This window comes from Lissotriton helveticus, chromosome 3_1 (genome assembly GCF_964261635.1).
Source record: "Lissotriton helveticus chromosome 3_1, aLisHel1.1, whole genome shotgun sequence".
Taxonomy (NCBI): domain Eukaryota; kingdom Metazoa; phylum Chordata; class Amphibia; order Caudata; family Salamandridae; genus Lissotriton; species Lissotriton helveticus.
Window position 1 is genome coordinate 1,380,758,482 of NC_136061.1, and position 12,537 is coordinate 1,380,771,018.

A 12,537-nucleotide genomic window follows, 5' to 3' on the forward strand; every position below is an offset into this window, starting at 1 on the left:
CATTAGCCATGTGCTTTACAACACTTCATAACATAACAAAGCTGTGATTGCCCTGAAATTAACAGAAATTTTCTTTCGAAAGCTCATAAGTTAGAATCAAATTGGCAGATTCAAATACCTTCCAGCTGACATCAGAGTTCAACAGAGACATCATTGATCATTTATCCTTCAATGCTTTAATATGCCCACTAGCTTTACTCATTGCAACATACCCTTACTGTCCCTACTATATGCATGGCAAACAGAGATCAGCTTTAGATTGAGAGCTGGATTACTGTAGAGCAATATCTTGTAAAGTTAGAAGCATATGCATGAATGAAAGAGGGAGAACCAATTCTGGCTGAACACCTAAAAAAGGTCCATGTTGCTAGGCACATGCAATATCCTCCTGATTTACTTAGAGCAACCAAAGCCAGGAACTTGTATATTTGGTTTGATTCAGTATCAAACGTCATAACTCTTGTCAATGCTATGCTAAAAAACATGAGTCAAAATTGTGAGGTCATCGATTCTAGGCTACTCTACTACAACACCATATTCATTGGCTCCAAAGGACCAAAACTCAAAGCTTGCAAAGTCTGTAGAACAAATGCAGTAAGAGTGTAGCTGAAACTCAAGAAGTGGAAACACAATTACCCTGCCTTGTCCTATATCGCCAGTACTGAAGACCTTTAGGGCAGAGGGTTGAACTACTTGGAAAAACTGACCTCCCACCATGCCTCAGACAAGGAACGAATCTTCTATCAACTCAAGGAAGTTCAAATGAAAACCAGCAGTTGTAAGAAATTCAAAATAGACACAGGCAACTCAATAGGACATCCTGGATCACACCCTCAAGACAGCAGAGAACTATCAATGTTCAGGGGAGGCCTAAGGCTTCCATTATCAATCAGACATTAAAGTACTATTAGAAATGCAACAGTGTTCCCACCTCCTCCCACCCAGAGACCGGGCTTTGTCACTGAATACACTACTGGTTCTCTTTCAAGTCAACATCTGCATCCCTCAACCTGACTACTTGACTAATCTAATCTCTATGTACAGATTGACTGTATTCAATAATACCAGTACACATTGCATGTCTGAGTCTGCAAATCCTTCACATTAGAGACTGAAAAGCAGAGGACATTAGAACACTCAGTACCTGATTACAGAAAGGGAAACCTACACTTTAGTGACTGTTCACCCTTCTAAAGTATTCACAAATCAGCATTTTAATAGTAAGTTTATGGGTGCAGAGAACTCTGCACATAAAAAGATAGGACTCTCATTTCTTTTTATGTGCAGAATTCTCATGCATATAGCAATTAACTGGTCCACTGGTAATGAGGGCCAAAGTGTAGGCTTACATTTCTCCAGCCCCTGAAACCAAAGGGTGGAACTTAATTTACAAATGTAAAGTAACTACTTGCAACTTTTCACACATAGGTGGAGGTCTCCCCCACCGGGGCGTAGATCTCCCTATGGCAAAATATTGGTGAAAAATGTATTAAACTTGAGAAAAGAAAGTAAAAATATGTTTAAGATAAATATTGAGAATTTAATTTTTGAATTAATTTAAGTATATTAAATAAAATATTTTTTAAAGATCCATGAAAACCCATCCTTATTTTGATTTATTGTGTGTAAAAATTATTAAAATGTATGCATAGAATTTAATTTAATTAATGTCAAGCACAATTAAATGTACATTTTTTAAGTTGTTTTACTGGAATATTGTAAAATATACGAATAATTATTTTTAACACACACACAAATTTATATGTCTACATATATATATATATATATATATATATAGATATAGATATAACATTAAGTTGAACTAATCTTATTTCTTAAGAAATCTAAATAAACTAATTTATGTTAACATTATTTCCTATGGGTGCGTTTTAAGCCCCTACCTTTGTTATTTTCTGTGGGAAGGTGTTGCGGTCCCAGTGGTTGGCAATGTGTGGTGCTGGACTTACTCCAGGTGTGAGCTAAACTACATTTACTACAGTCTTGGGCCCTTTTGGCTGTAGTAACTTTAGAAGTGGGTAGCAATAGACTTAGGGCCTGTTTATGAGTTTGTTGACACCGCCAAGCATATTTATCAGCCTCAGACTGTGGCTCCACTGCCAGGGATCGCGGTTCCCCTGTGGTTGCGGTGGACCCATGGCGGTCCGACCATCAGTTTCGTAATACAGCGGTCGGACAGGCGGTGCATCGGTAGCCACACTGCCACCATGGGTTTGGCGGTCCACGGACTGCCAAACTCATAATCAGACCCTTATGCCTTTGTGGTTGAGTGCATGTCGCTCCCCAGGCCCATCCCTAGCCCTCCCTTAAGCCCTCTATATTCCTATCAAAACTCCTCCCATTTAGCAGTGCATCATTTTCAAGCCTATCCCCACTGTCCCTCCCACATATAGTACTAAAACATATAATTACGAGCGGCAACTTTGCAGTCAAGCAGAAATGTCCTCAAAGAAAAAGATACGAGAGGTGGTGGCTGAACCTCCACATGTAGGTTTGTGAATAGCATTTCAAAGAAGGTGAATAGTAACATCTAACTGTGCTGTAAAATGCAGTTTGTGAATAGGCCACTTTAGCATCACTTTGCTCTCGTTTGCATCAGGTTTTGTGACATTGCACTGGCACCCACTGTTGATGAATCTGCCCTTAATTGTTGTTCATTACTAAATGAGAAATCTTTGTCTGGACATACTAGGTTTTTTACACGTTTTTAATTCAGGCCAGTAAGTACATTGCTCATGCAGTTAAATATGTGTATGGTGTTTATGCATTGTACTAACTATCTCTAATGCTTTTACCTATTTCGTTAGTGTGAAAGTTTACCACTTAAATAAATGTAGCAACTGTTTGCCAGGCATTTTTTGAATACCTAACTTGACTCTACTTTCTTTTTGGGTTCTTAAAATGTTTATATTCTATGGCCCTTGACTATGAACACTCATTTCTACACATCCATGTGACGTTTAGTATTATTTATTGTATGCATATTTTTTGTAGATGGTGGGCATATAGACAAAGTCACTGTGTGAGAACGACAGTATTTTAAGCCACAAATAAATTATAATATTTTGTTGTCACAGTGAAATTAACTGAAAAAAACTTCTGGCAACTGGGTCCCTCCTAATCAGCTTCACAGTGAGTTATAGATAATAACTCTATTTCTTGAGATGCAGGGCATTCATCCAGTTCAAATGCTGAAAATATTCTGGGTGTCACAACTATTAGTATTAGCAGAAGGTAATACTGCACCCAGTAAATATAGACGACAGACAATCTTTGAAATGGGGAATTAAATGGCAATATTGCATGTTTCCTCCATTCTGAAATGCACACTTGCATACATGCAGCTTTTGCTATGTGAATTGCACCAGGCATAACCTGAAGAAATGTGTGTCTCTGACAACAGTGGAAGAACTCCAAATTGTATTCACTTGTTGGAATGTCAATCAGCTTGTGATTACTGCAATAGATGTGCTTTGATCCACTGTATTGGAATAGTAATGCGCTCAGATCTGATTCATTATACCTTTTGTTTTTAGCTGTGCTCACTTTATATTTCCTCAATTTTCTGCACTGGGATGAAAATCTATCCACAACCATCTACCATGCCTTCACTGGACTCTGCTACTTCACCCCGGTTTTTGGTGCCCTCATTGCTGATTCCTGGCTCGGAAAATTTAAGTAAGAGAAGGCCTCACTGTAATAGTTAATTCTAATAGGTGCCTGTGTGGTGCCACCTATAGAGTGTTACCTATCATGTTTCAGTCTCAGGCTGTTGTCAAAGAATAAACTGTACTGGAAGAGTGCCCTGTTGCTGCAGGTTATTGCACTTTGGAAGTTAGTAAATATCTGTATGTATATTATATATATGAGTAGTGAACAACAGACAAATCTAGGTTAATACATCCTAAATATGCCGCATGCAATAGAGATTGGTGTAATGCCATAACTTCACAATCAGCAGTCTTCATCAAGGTCCTGAAACTGTAGTGCTATCCAAGGGCCTTATTTAGAATTGAACAGGTGGGATACTCCATCACAAAAGAAGGGGATATTCCATTCACTGTTTTAAGGGGCCTATACGGTCTGGCAGACGGTTTGATGGAGTGTCCCATTGACTAAACCCTAAATATACCCCAAGTCTCTTGTATGCAGTTGGAGTAAATTAATGCATTTTTTTCTTTATAAGGTACAGGTATCAAGTAGCAATTTCCGGCATGCATCAGAAGGCAAAGCAACAAGTAGAGCACTTGAAGCTAGTTATATGACGACAAGGAAAACAGATCTTACATTAAGGAGATTCTGCCCTTTGCTCGTAAGGCTTGCATATGGAGGAGAGCTGAAAGCCAAAAGAGATCATCTTGAGGGACCATTAAGAGCAAAAATAATTAATGCATATTCATAATTCAATGATCTTAGGGTAAAACAAACTTGTTTAGTTCATGTGGATCAGGCATTACTGAACTTGGACTAATATAATTATCATAGTAGTAAGGGGGATGGATGTAATTCAACTCTATATGCCACTACCATGATAGTATGCTCCTACTCATAGCATTTGACAATAAGCTACCTCCATACAAATATTTATCTTCAACTAATTCTTGAAATATGATAAATAGAGCCAAGTCATACAAAAACTCAACTAACTCAACAAATATTTACACTCAATTAGAAATGTATTAAATCAGGTTAAGAAAGGATATGTATAGAGACATTAGCCCTCTAGCCAAAGCATATATATTTCCTTTCCTTTCACAGTGCCTTTGTCACTGTTTTATCCACTATTCTGTAATGCACATTTCTTTTAGATAATTGTAATTTTGGATCCTCTTCTAACAATGTATTCTTTTTCAGCTGTCAGGCAATATGAAAAGAGAAATAACTAGTTAGTGGATAAAATACTGGGTGAAATTGCTCTTATCAGAAAGCATATTTAACTAACGAATGTCATGGACAGATGTCCGGTAACGTAGGCCTGTCCTGCACAGTCGAGTCCTTTCAATGGACTAGATCCCTCCCATAATTCTCCATCTCTTCTTTGTACTTCATTTCTCCTTCTTCTTTCCCCATTATTTCCACTTTAACAAAATGTTCTGACACTGATCACTTGATGTTCACAGTTGGTTCCTTTTGAAATAAAAAAATTGAGATACGCTTTTCTTAAAGAAAAAGAACCAAATAACCCTGACATTGTTGGCAAGTGTTGTTCCAAAAGATGGAACAGGATAAGGCAACTCATATAAATTGGATAGTTATATTTATAGGGCAAGCATTGAAATCTTGATTGTAAAGGCGGAACCACCAGTGTGTGCACAGTAGAGAGGAGCATCTTTTACAGTGTCTGCCAGTGACACATCTGGAAGAGTTAGGATCCAAAGAGTTTACATATAGTTAGAGGCTCTATAAATGAGTTGCATCCTAAAGATCCAATGACCTTCTGTCCCAATGATGGGTTTTATTATCGTGATTATCATGACTGACTGTCTGATTCTGAAATCTTGGTAGTTAGTAAATACACCATGATGAGGGTGATCCTGTGATGTGGGATTATAAATAGATAGCACTATTCAATCACTATGCATGAAACACATAAACATTTTGAAAATAAATGAGGAACCTTGCCCACCTTTCAGAATTTTGATCAACCATTTCTGATTTGTAGTTTAGGATTTTGGCCAAATGGTATGGTTCACTGTTGAGCAATTCATGATCATGATTTCAGGCCAATTGATTGTTCTTAGCTGTTGAATATTTTTTTTTCGATTACTAAAATGTTCCCACTCACACAACTAACCCCACATTTTACTGTTTTCATCATTCATATAATTCAGGGCTGGCCCCCAAATCATTCCTATCCTTGATTAGGTTGCATGTGAGATGTTCATGGCTTCCCATATCTTTCCATGATGTGGGGACATCATCTGTTTCCATAGTCTCACTAATTATTCACAGCAATTCTAACATGTAGATCAGAGTCCCACAATGCCTGATATATAGTCTATTGAATCAGGGCATTGTCAGTCACAGCACTATTGTGTTCGCTGTGTCTCAAATTCCGAATCCTACTATTTTTTATTAACAACACGTTGAATGTGAGCATGTCTGTTTAAATGGGCACCTGGTCACCCCTCCTCAAATATCACTGAAAAATGTGTCTGTTGCCCCTTGAAACAGCGTGTTTAACTTATCTGGGTCAGGTACCAGTCAGTAATCATTTTATGGAGCATTCGCTATGACAAATAGACTTAATGCATCATAATTTGTCTATCCATAGTCCATCCCAGAATTTTGTTGATATTTTATCACTCGTAGTCTCCATTTAATTTAGATTGTGACTTGAGTCAAGAATTTGCAATAGGTTGATATCAGGCCCCTGTTGACCACAAAGGATTGTACAGCCATTACAAATTGTGTTTTTTCAAGACCTAGGATACCCTTGCAGGTATTAGTGGGCCTTTCAAATACACATAACATGTCTATAACAGTGACCTTTTCTTTTCACCTCAAAGTGGGGCCACATGGGAAGGTCCAATGAAGGCTGATACATTTTTTTAAGCGCTTGTACTAGTAGACCATTAGTCTGAAGATTTTCCTTTTTATTAGCATAGCAAGGTCTTGCAGGAGAATGATCTTGTCCCAGGTGAACGTAATAGGTTCTTGACATCTTGCTTCTTTCATCAGATATTCTTTCTAGGGCTCGGAAAACCTTTCAGTGAGGATGCATGATGATCTTTTTTTTTAGCCTGTCCCGTTGGTCTCACTAGGTGCACTCATTCGATATCTGCTCATCAGCTTAGGTGTAAAAAAGGATTTTGTTAAATATGTTTTTTACATGGTTCAAGATGTAATTTTTGTCTTCTTTTACATTGTTCTTCATAATATTATCATATCTAGTACAGGTCTCAATGTCCTCACCAACTAGTATCTACATTTGGGCATTTGTTGCGTGAAGCTCCTCTTGAATTTGAAACATCTAACTATTTCATGACAGCCATTTTAGATCATACTTATTTCCGTGTGTGGGCTAGTTGATCTACCTCAGTTCTTTTTGAGGTAAGAGCTTCTTGAAGTCCCCTGTCGAATTATGTTACTTCCTATGTCAGATCTTCTCTCCATTCTTCTCCCAGGTCCTGTAACAGCCTCACGTTTATTTATTTATTTATTTATTTTATTTTTGACATTTGTACAGCGCTCTGTTACCCATAGGTGTCCTGGCGCTAAGTATTGCTCCTGATATAGAGACAGGTTAGGGAATCAGATGGTAAACAACCATGTCTTTAAAGCTCTTCTAAATGCCATAACGTTTCACTCTTATTAATGTTTCAGGGTCCTGTTGGTATATCACTGTTGCTTTCCCCACCATTTTTGAAAAGGTAGATTTACTTTTGTCTTCAGATTGTATTTTCATTTCATCTGAAACTAAACTTGTTGAGCACATGTTCACCTCAAGTTATCTTGGCGCTATAGAAACAAAACAACACCTGAGACACAGTGATATCAGGAAAAGTTAAGAGAAATTGTATGTTCTAAGCACTTCAGACCTATCTGTTTCTTTTTGTCAATTATGAGTGGGTGTATTAGGCATTATTTTGATAATGACTATTTTCAACTCCACCGCAAGTCACTTTAAATCTTGTTTTTGTGTGTTTGGTCTAAAAAATGTTTGGAATTACGTTATTTACTCTGGAGATCCATCTTTGTTCAAGTACCACGGTTACTCCAAATTTTTGCCACATGAATAACATTCTCGCTATTTTTGTGCAGAATTATACAGTCTAGACTGTTTCCTTGGTTAGCTAGTTGAAAGTCTCTGCTAGAAATCAAATTGTTCTATCTTATTAGCCTGTCAAAAGCAAATGGCCACAAACGGCAGGATTTAATGTTGAGTTGTAAAGGAAGATGCTCTGATTTCTACAGAAAGAGTTAAATGTGTAAGAGAAACCACTGTTAGGATTACTTGACCGAGGTATCACTGTAGTGAAGTAAATTCAATAGGTAGAAACTCCTCAGGAAGTAGCATTTCCTTTGGAAATGGAAGATTTTTTAATACCACCAACTCAGGACTGATTCAGTATTATCAGAAGCTCTGTGAAAGTCTAGAAATCAAACAAAATGCAAACCTCCTGCATAGTGGCGCAAATGCTTTATCTATCTGTGCATATTAATGATTCTGACACACTTTAGTGTGTGATTAATTGACTGGTGCACAACCTTAATATCCTGATACTGTAATACGAACCATATAGGTTTGACAAAACTGATGAGGTTCTGAGAAACATATATCGCCCACAAATCAAATTGGGAGCTGGGAATACTATATTATCCTTTTAAACTGCAGTACAGTGTTTCAGACATGTACAAATTCGCATTTCAACATCTATTTTTTAATGCATGCTAATACAGGAATATGTTTGGCACTCTCTTACCACTTACTTACTAACTTTTTACCATAGACCAAGCACATTGTTATTCCCAATTCAAGTATACACCATTACATACTACAATAACACTTTAGAGTAATTCATGTTTGGCCGCATAATTCATGGTTACTCCATTGTATGTGACCACGCCTTTAAATATCCCAGAGAGTATATATTCTCAATTTTCCCTTCTCTTTTTTTTTTATAATAGATGAGCATTGCTACCTTTTTCACCACTCCATCACTTATGGTCTCCTGGTAATTTTTTGAGATGTTGACATACTCCCATACCCTTGGCATTCTTTATTCGATTCCAACATTATGACATATCGTTATTTTATACGTATTGGGGCTCACTGCCTTTCTTGCGTTTTTGTTGAAACCGTCCCATCTTTACCTGATCAGCAATGGCATTTCTAGGCTATAAGATTTACATAACTTTATCAACGTGTAGTGTCCTTGATCGATATTGTGCTTTCTCCCTTTTCCTTCCTTCTGTCCTGTTTGTACTCATTAGGTAAATGCCAGCTGATGCCTCTGACTTTCTTCTAACTCCCTGATTACAGTTGTTGGATCACTTATCTCTTAGGTAATATCTCATTACTCTGTGATAAAGGCTTTGCAATGACTTCTTGCACATTTGTATTTCCATTCCTCTCTTTGGTTGCACACACACATTCTTACATCTACCAGCATTTATATAACAATTCTGCCCAGGCAATCTGTGAGGGTATATTTCAAGACTACTTCCGACTGTACCTGTATTACTTAGTTCACTTTTCCCCTCCTGTTGGTATTACATATGTGTTCTAACCTTTGTTTTTAAATGTTCAGTTTTGCCAATGTATTTTCAGAGATGCATGTACGCATTGACAGTAGCCATATTGCCTTAACACCTTCACATCTGTAGGTTAATCTTTTTACCAGTGATTCACTAATATTACTTGCATGCATATCTCTCTTCATATTTTCAAACTGGGGCAATAAAATCACTGAGTTCTGTTTCCTTTACCATTTTTAGCACAGGATGATGTACTCTTAATAGTCACTTTCAGCCTATTGGAAACTGATGGTTCCACCTATTTCGATCAACTGTTTAACCTTTACAGCGTTGATGATGTTCCTGTTGGAATGAACCATGTCAGCATTGTTTGCATCATCCTGCATCTTATTGTTGTAACTAGGATCACTACAGAATAAATGGAAGTTCTTTGATTCATTAACATCAAGGATTGAACAATGAATCATTGGTGTCAAGGACTGGCATTGTCAATCCAATACAGAATTCATTCATGGTAGTTTATTAAAACCATGGCATATAAAACTATTGTCATGAATCAAATGTATGAACAATAAGAAAGTCATTATTTATATAATGCCCCTCAATTAGTTAGTTTGCCAAAGTTACAGCAATTTCTTTCCTGCAATGTTCATGAACCTTCCAAAGCGTAAACTTAGGTTGATGTTCTTAGGCTCAATCAAAGCCATTGCTGCATGCCTGCAAGAACGAATTCCCAGTGAATTGATCTTTCATTTTTGCCGAGTTCTTCTCTTAATTAATGGTGCTGGACAAGTACAAATAATGTATAAAATGGACTCCTTACTGAATCCGCATAGTCTGCAGTGCCTTCTAACACGGGTATTACACCATTTAGGAATTAGTTCTAGGGTGGACAATCCCCCAGGACAGTATAGAATGAGTTTGTTTTTGTTGCTTTTGAAAAACACGTTCCCTAATAAGCATGACTGGTAACTGCAGGGTAGCTCTTAATAATTGTCCTTGCATGTACACGCTTTACCAGTTCCACTTTATCTTCACACAATGACTGTCCACGTATTTTTAGTGATTTTTAAAAAAAAAATGTGCAGTAAGAAATTAGGGTGTCTCATTGTGTCCTTATTTGCAGGCCAGATAGTGACGCCTCTAGGAAATGATGCGAAGGTAATTTCTCCCCTAGTTTTCAATTAGCAGCCAAAGTGGGCAATTGAGTGTATCATTTTGTGTTGATTGGGTTTGAAACACAGGAAAGCCCCCTTGCAGGCTATTGTTTGCTTAATTTATCTGACTTCTTGGCAGAATTGTGCTGCAGAGGCATTGTAGTAGACAGATAATCCTCTTATAGGTAGTCAAAATCATTTTGTCCAAAGGTTTTGCCTCTCTTCTGAACAACACTTCTGAGCCATAGGCGGGTGTGTGTGCAGGAAATTCGCCTGGCTGAGTTACAACATTGGCACCAATGTCGGACCTCACAGTTTTATACACAGCACACATAACAAAAAGAGCAGGGAGGCGGCTCTGTTCATAATGGATTGTTTATGGGGGCAAAATGAACCTCTGTCTTAGAGAAGTCCAAGGGATTTGCATGGTTCAGTGACATTGGGCCTGATTAGGATGTCAGAGGTCAGACCGCCAACAGCCCTTCGGTCTGACCGCCGTTTTATGATACTGGTAGTCAGACCCACAGCTGTCAGACGCAACACCGCCATCTCCACCAGGTTGATGGATCCCGATGGTGCAGCGATCGGAGGAGCGCCCCAGAATGGCGGCACTGCTGAGGTAGGCACAGCCGTCAAGATTATGACATCCCTTTCCAAAAGCATTTTCATGGTAGGAACCTCGCCAGGAAAAGGTTGTCAAAAAGAAATCGGCAGCCCCAAACAGGGCCACCAGCCATTGAAGGCCAATGTAAAGTGTCCCTAGAGGCACATGTGGTGCCCCACTTGGCTCCGTGCACCCCTTTTCCAGGGTCGCAGCATGCCCCTACCGTGGTACTGACGACTGTCTGACCACAAGCCCAGTGGTCTCACCCTGTACACCGGCAAACCTCACAACCTGCTACAACACTATAAATGACAATTAATGATTACATTAAAATTGAAAATAACTAAAAATTACAAACTCTATTTAAAAACATTAACACCAATTATATAAACAATGTATAGCATATACAATTAAAATATTAACTAAAATATATTAAGATAATTAAAAAGCAATATTCTTTGCAACTATGTTTTGTAAACGATATTAACAACACAGATATTTTTGTCCAAGATATTGCTTACCTGACAAAATGAATATTAAGTAAATGATATTCCTGCATCACAATATTTATGCTTCATAATATTAAAAACTCAATATTTGTATGACCCAATATTTTGTTCAAATACCATTTGCCCACTGGTTCTTTCGATATTTGATAAACATTCAAATTCTAATAGGCAATTTTTTTTTGTTTTCTTACCCATGGTCATAATTTTAGCTTTAGTAAGATTTATTGTAGCAGGGAACATGGCGGCTGCAATCTAAGTGGTGCAAGCTCCCTGGGAGGAATGCATTCTCCGATGTAGTGGGCTTCCCGACCCCCCTCCATTCAGAACATACCTAGTGAAGTGGCCTCTGTGTCTTCCATTTGATGGTCTCACTGTGGTGGTCTTCTGAATCGACCACAGCAGTGTCTAATCCCGAGGCCGCTCATGTGGAGATCTCACACTAGGAGGCAGCATCCAAGGGATTACAGCAGAACAGGGCAGCCGGCACGCAGGCTTGCAGTGGCAGTAGCAGAGGTAGCCAAGTGAGCATGAAGAACAGGAGATCCTTTCCCCCGCTGCAACTATATTCATGGAGGCTTCCAGCAGCTCTCAGATCCTGGGGAGTAGCTGGTGGAGTATCTGGCAGGCTGAAGAAGAAGTCAGGTGCGCCCAGCACCCTACGCTTATGCATAGGAGCAGTCAGCCCATTGACAAGGCAGGTAGGGTTGGTGGCAAGAACTCAAGGTACACATTGTGTACCAGAGCTACAATAGCAACAAGGGTAAGTCCTGGCCTTGATTTCCCCCTGATTTATGTGGCCACCGGTGAAGGAGCAGAAATGCATGCCTGAAGGGCAGCGGATGCAGTGGCCGCTGTTACTAAATTTGGGAAATCCACAAAGCTGTCTGGGAAGAGCCCACGTGGAAGGGGCAAAAAGGTTCCACCCGCCAGATTAAGGTGACCTCTTCCCTTAAATCCTTCTTTAAAGTCCTGACCCTACCAACCTTACATATTGTGGAGGGAGGTTTGGAAGAGGGCGCAAGCCAGAGGATTTTCAGCAAAGAGAATG

General features: G+C 38.8%; 1 protein-coding gene across 1 annotated transcript in view; it reads left to right on the forward strand.

Moving 5' to 3' along the window:
- The window catches only part of SLC15A2 (solute carrier family 15 member 2), a 603,602-nt gene that overhangs the window by 245,772 nt on the left and 345,293 nt on the right, over positions 1 to 12,537 (forward strand). Inside the window, exon 4 of the mRNA XM_078682022.1 lies at positions 3,555 to 3,696. Within this exon, the coding sequence (XP_078538148.1) occupies positions 3,555 to 3,696 (142 nt within the window). The remainder of the gene's footprint in view (positions 1 to 3,554; positions 3,697 to 12,537) is intronic.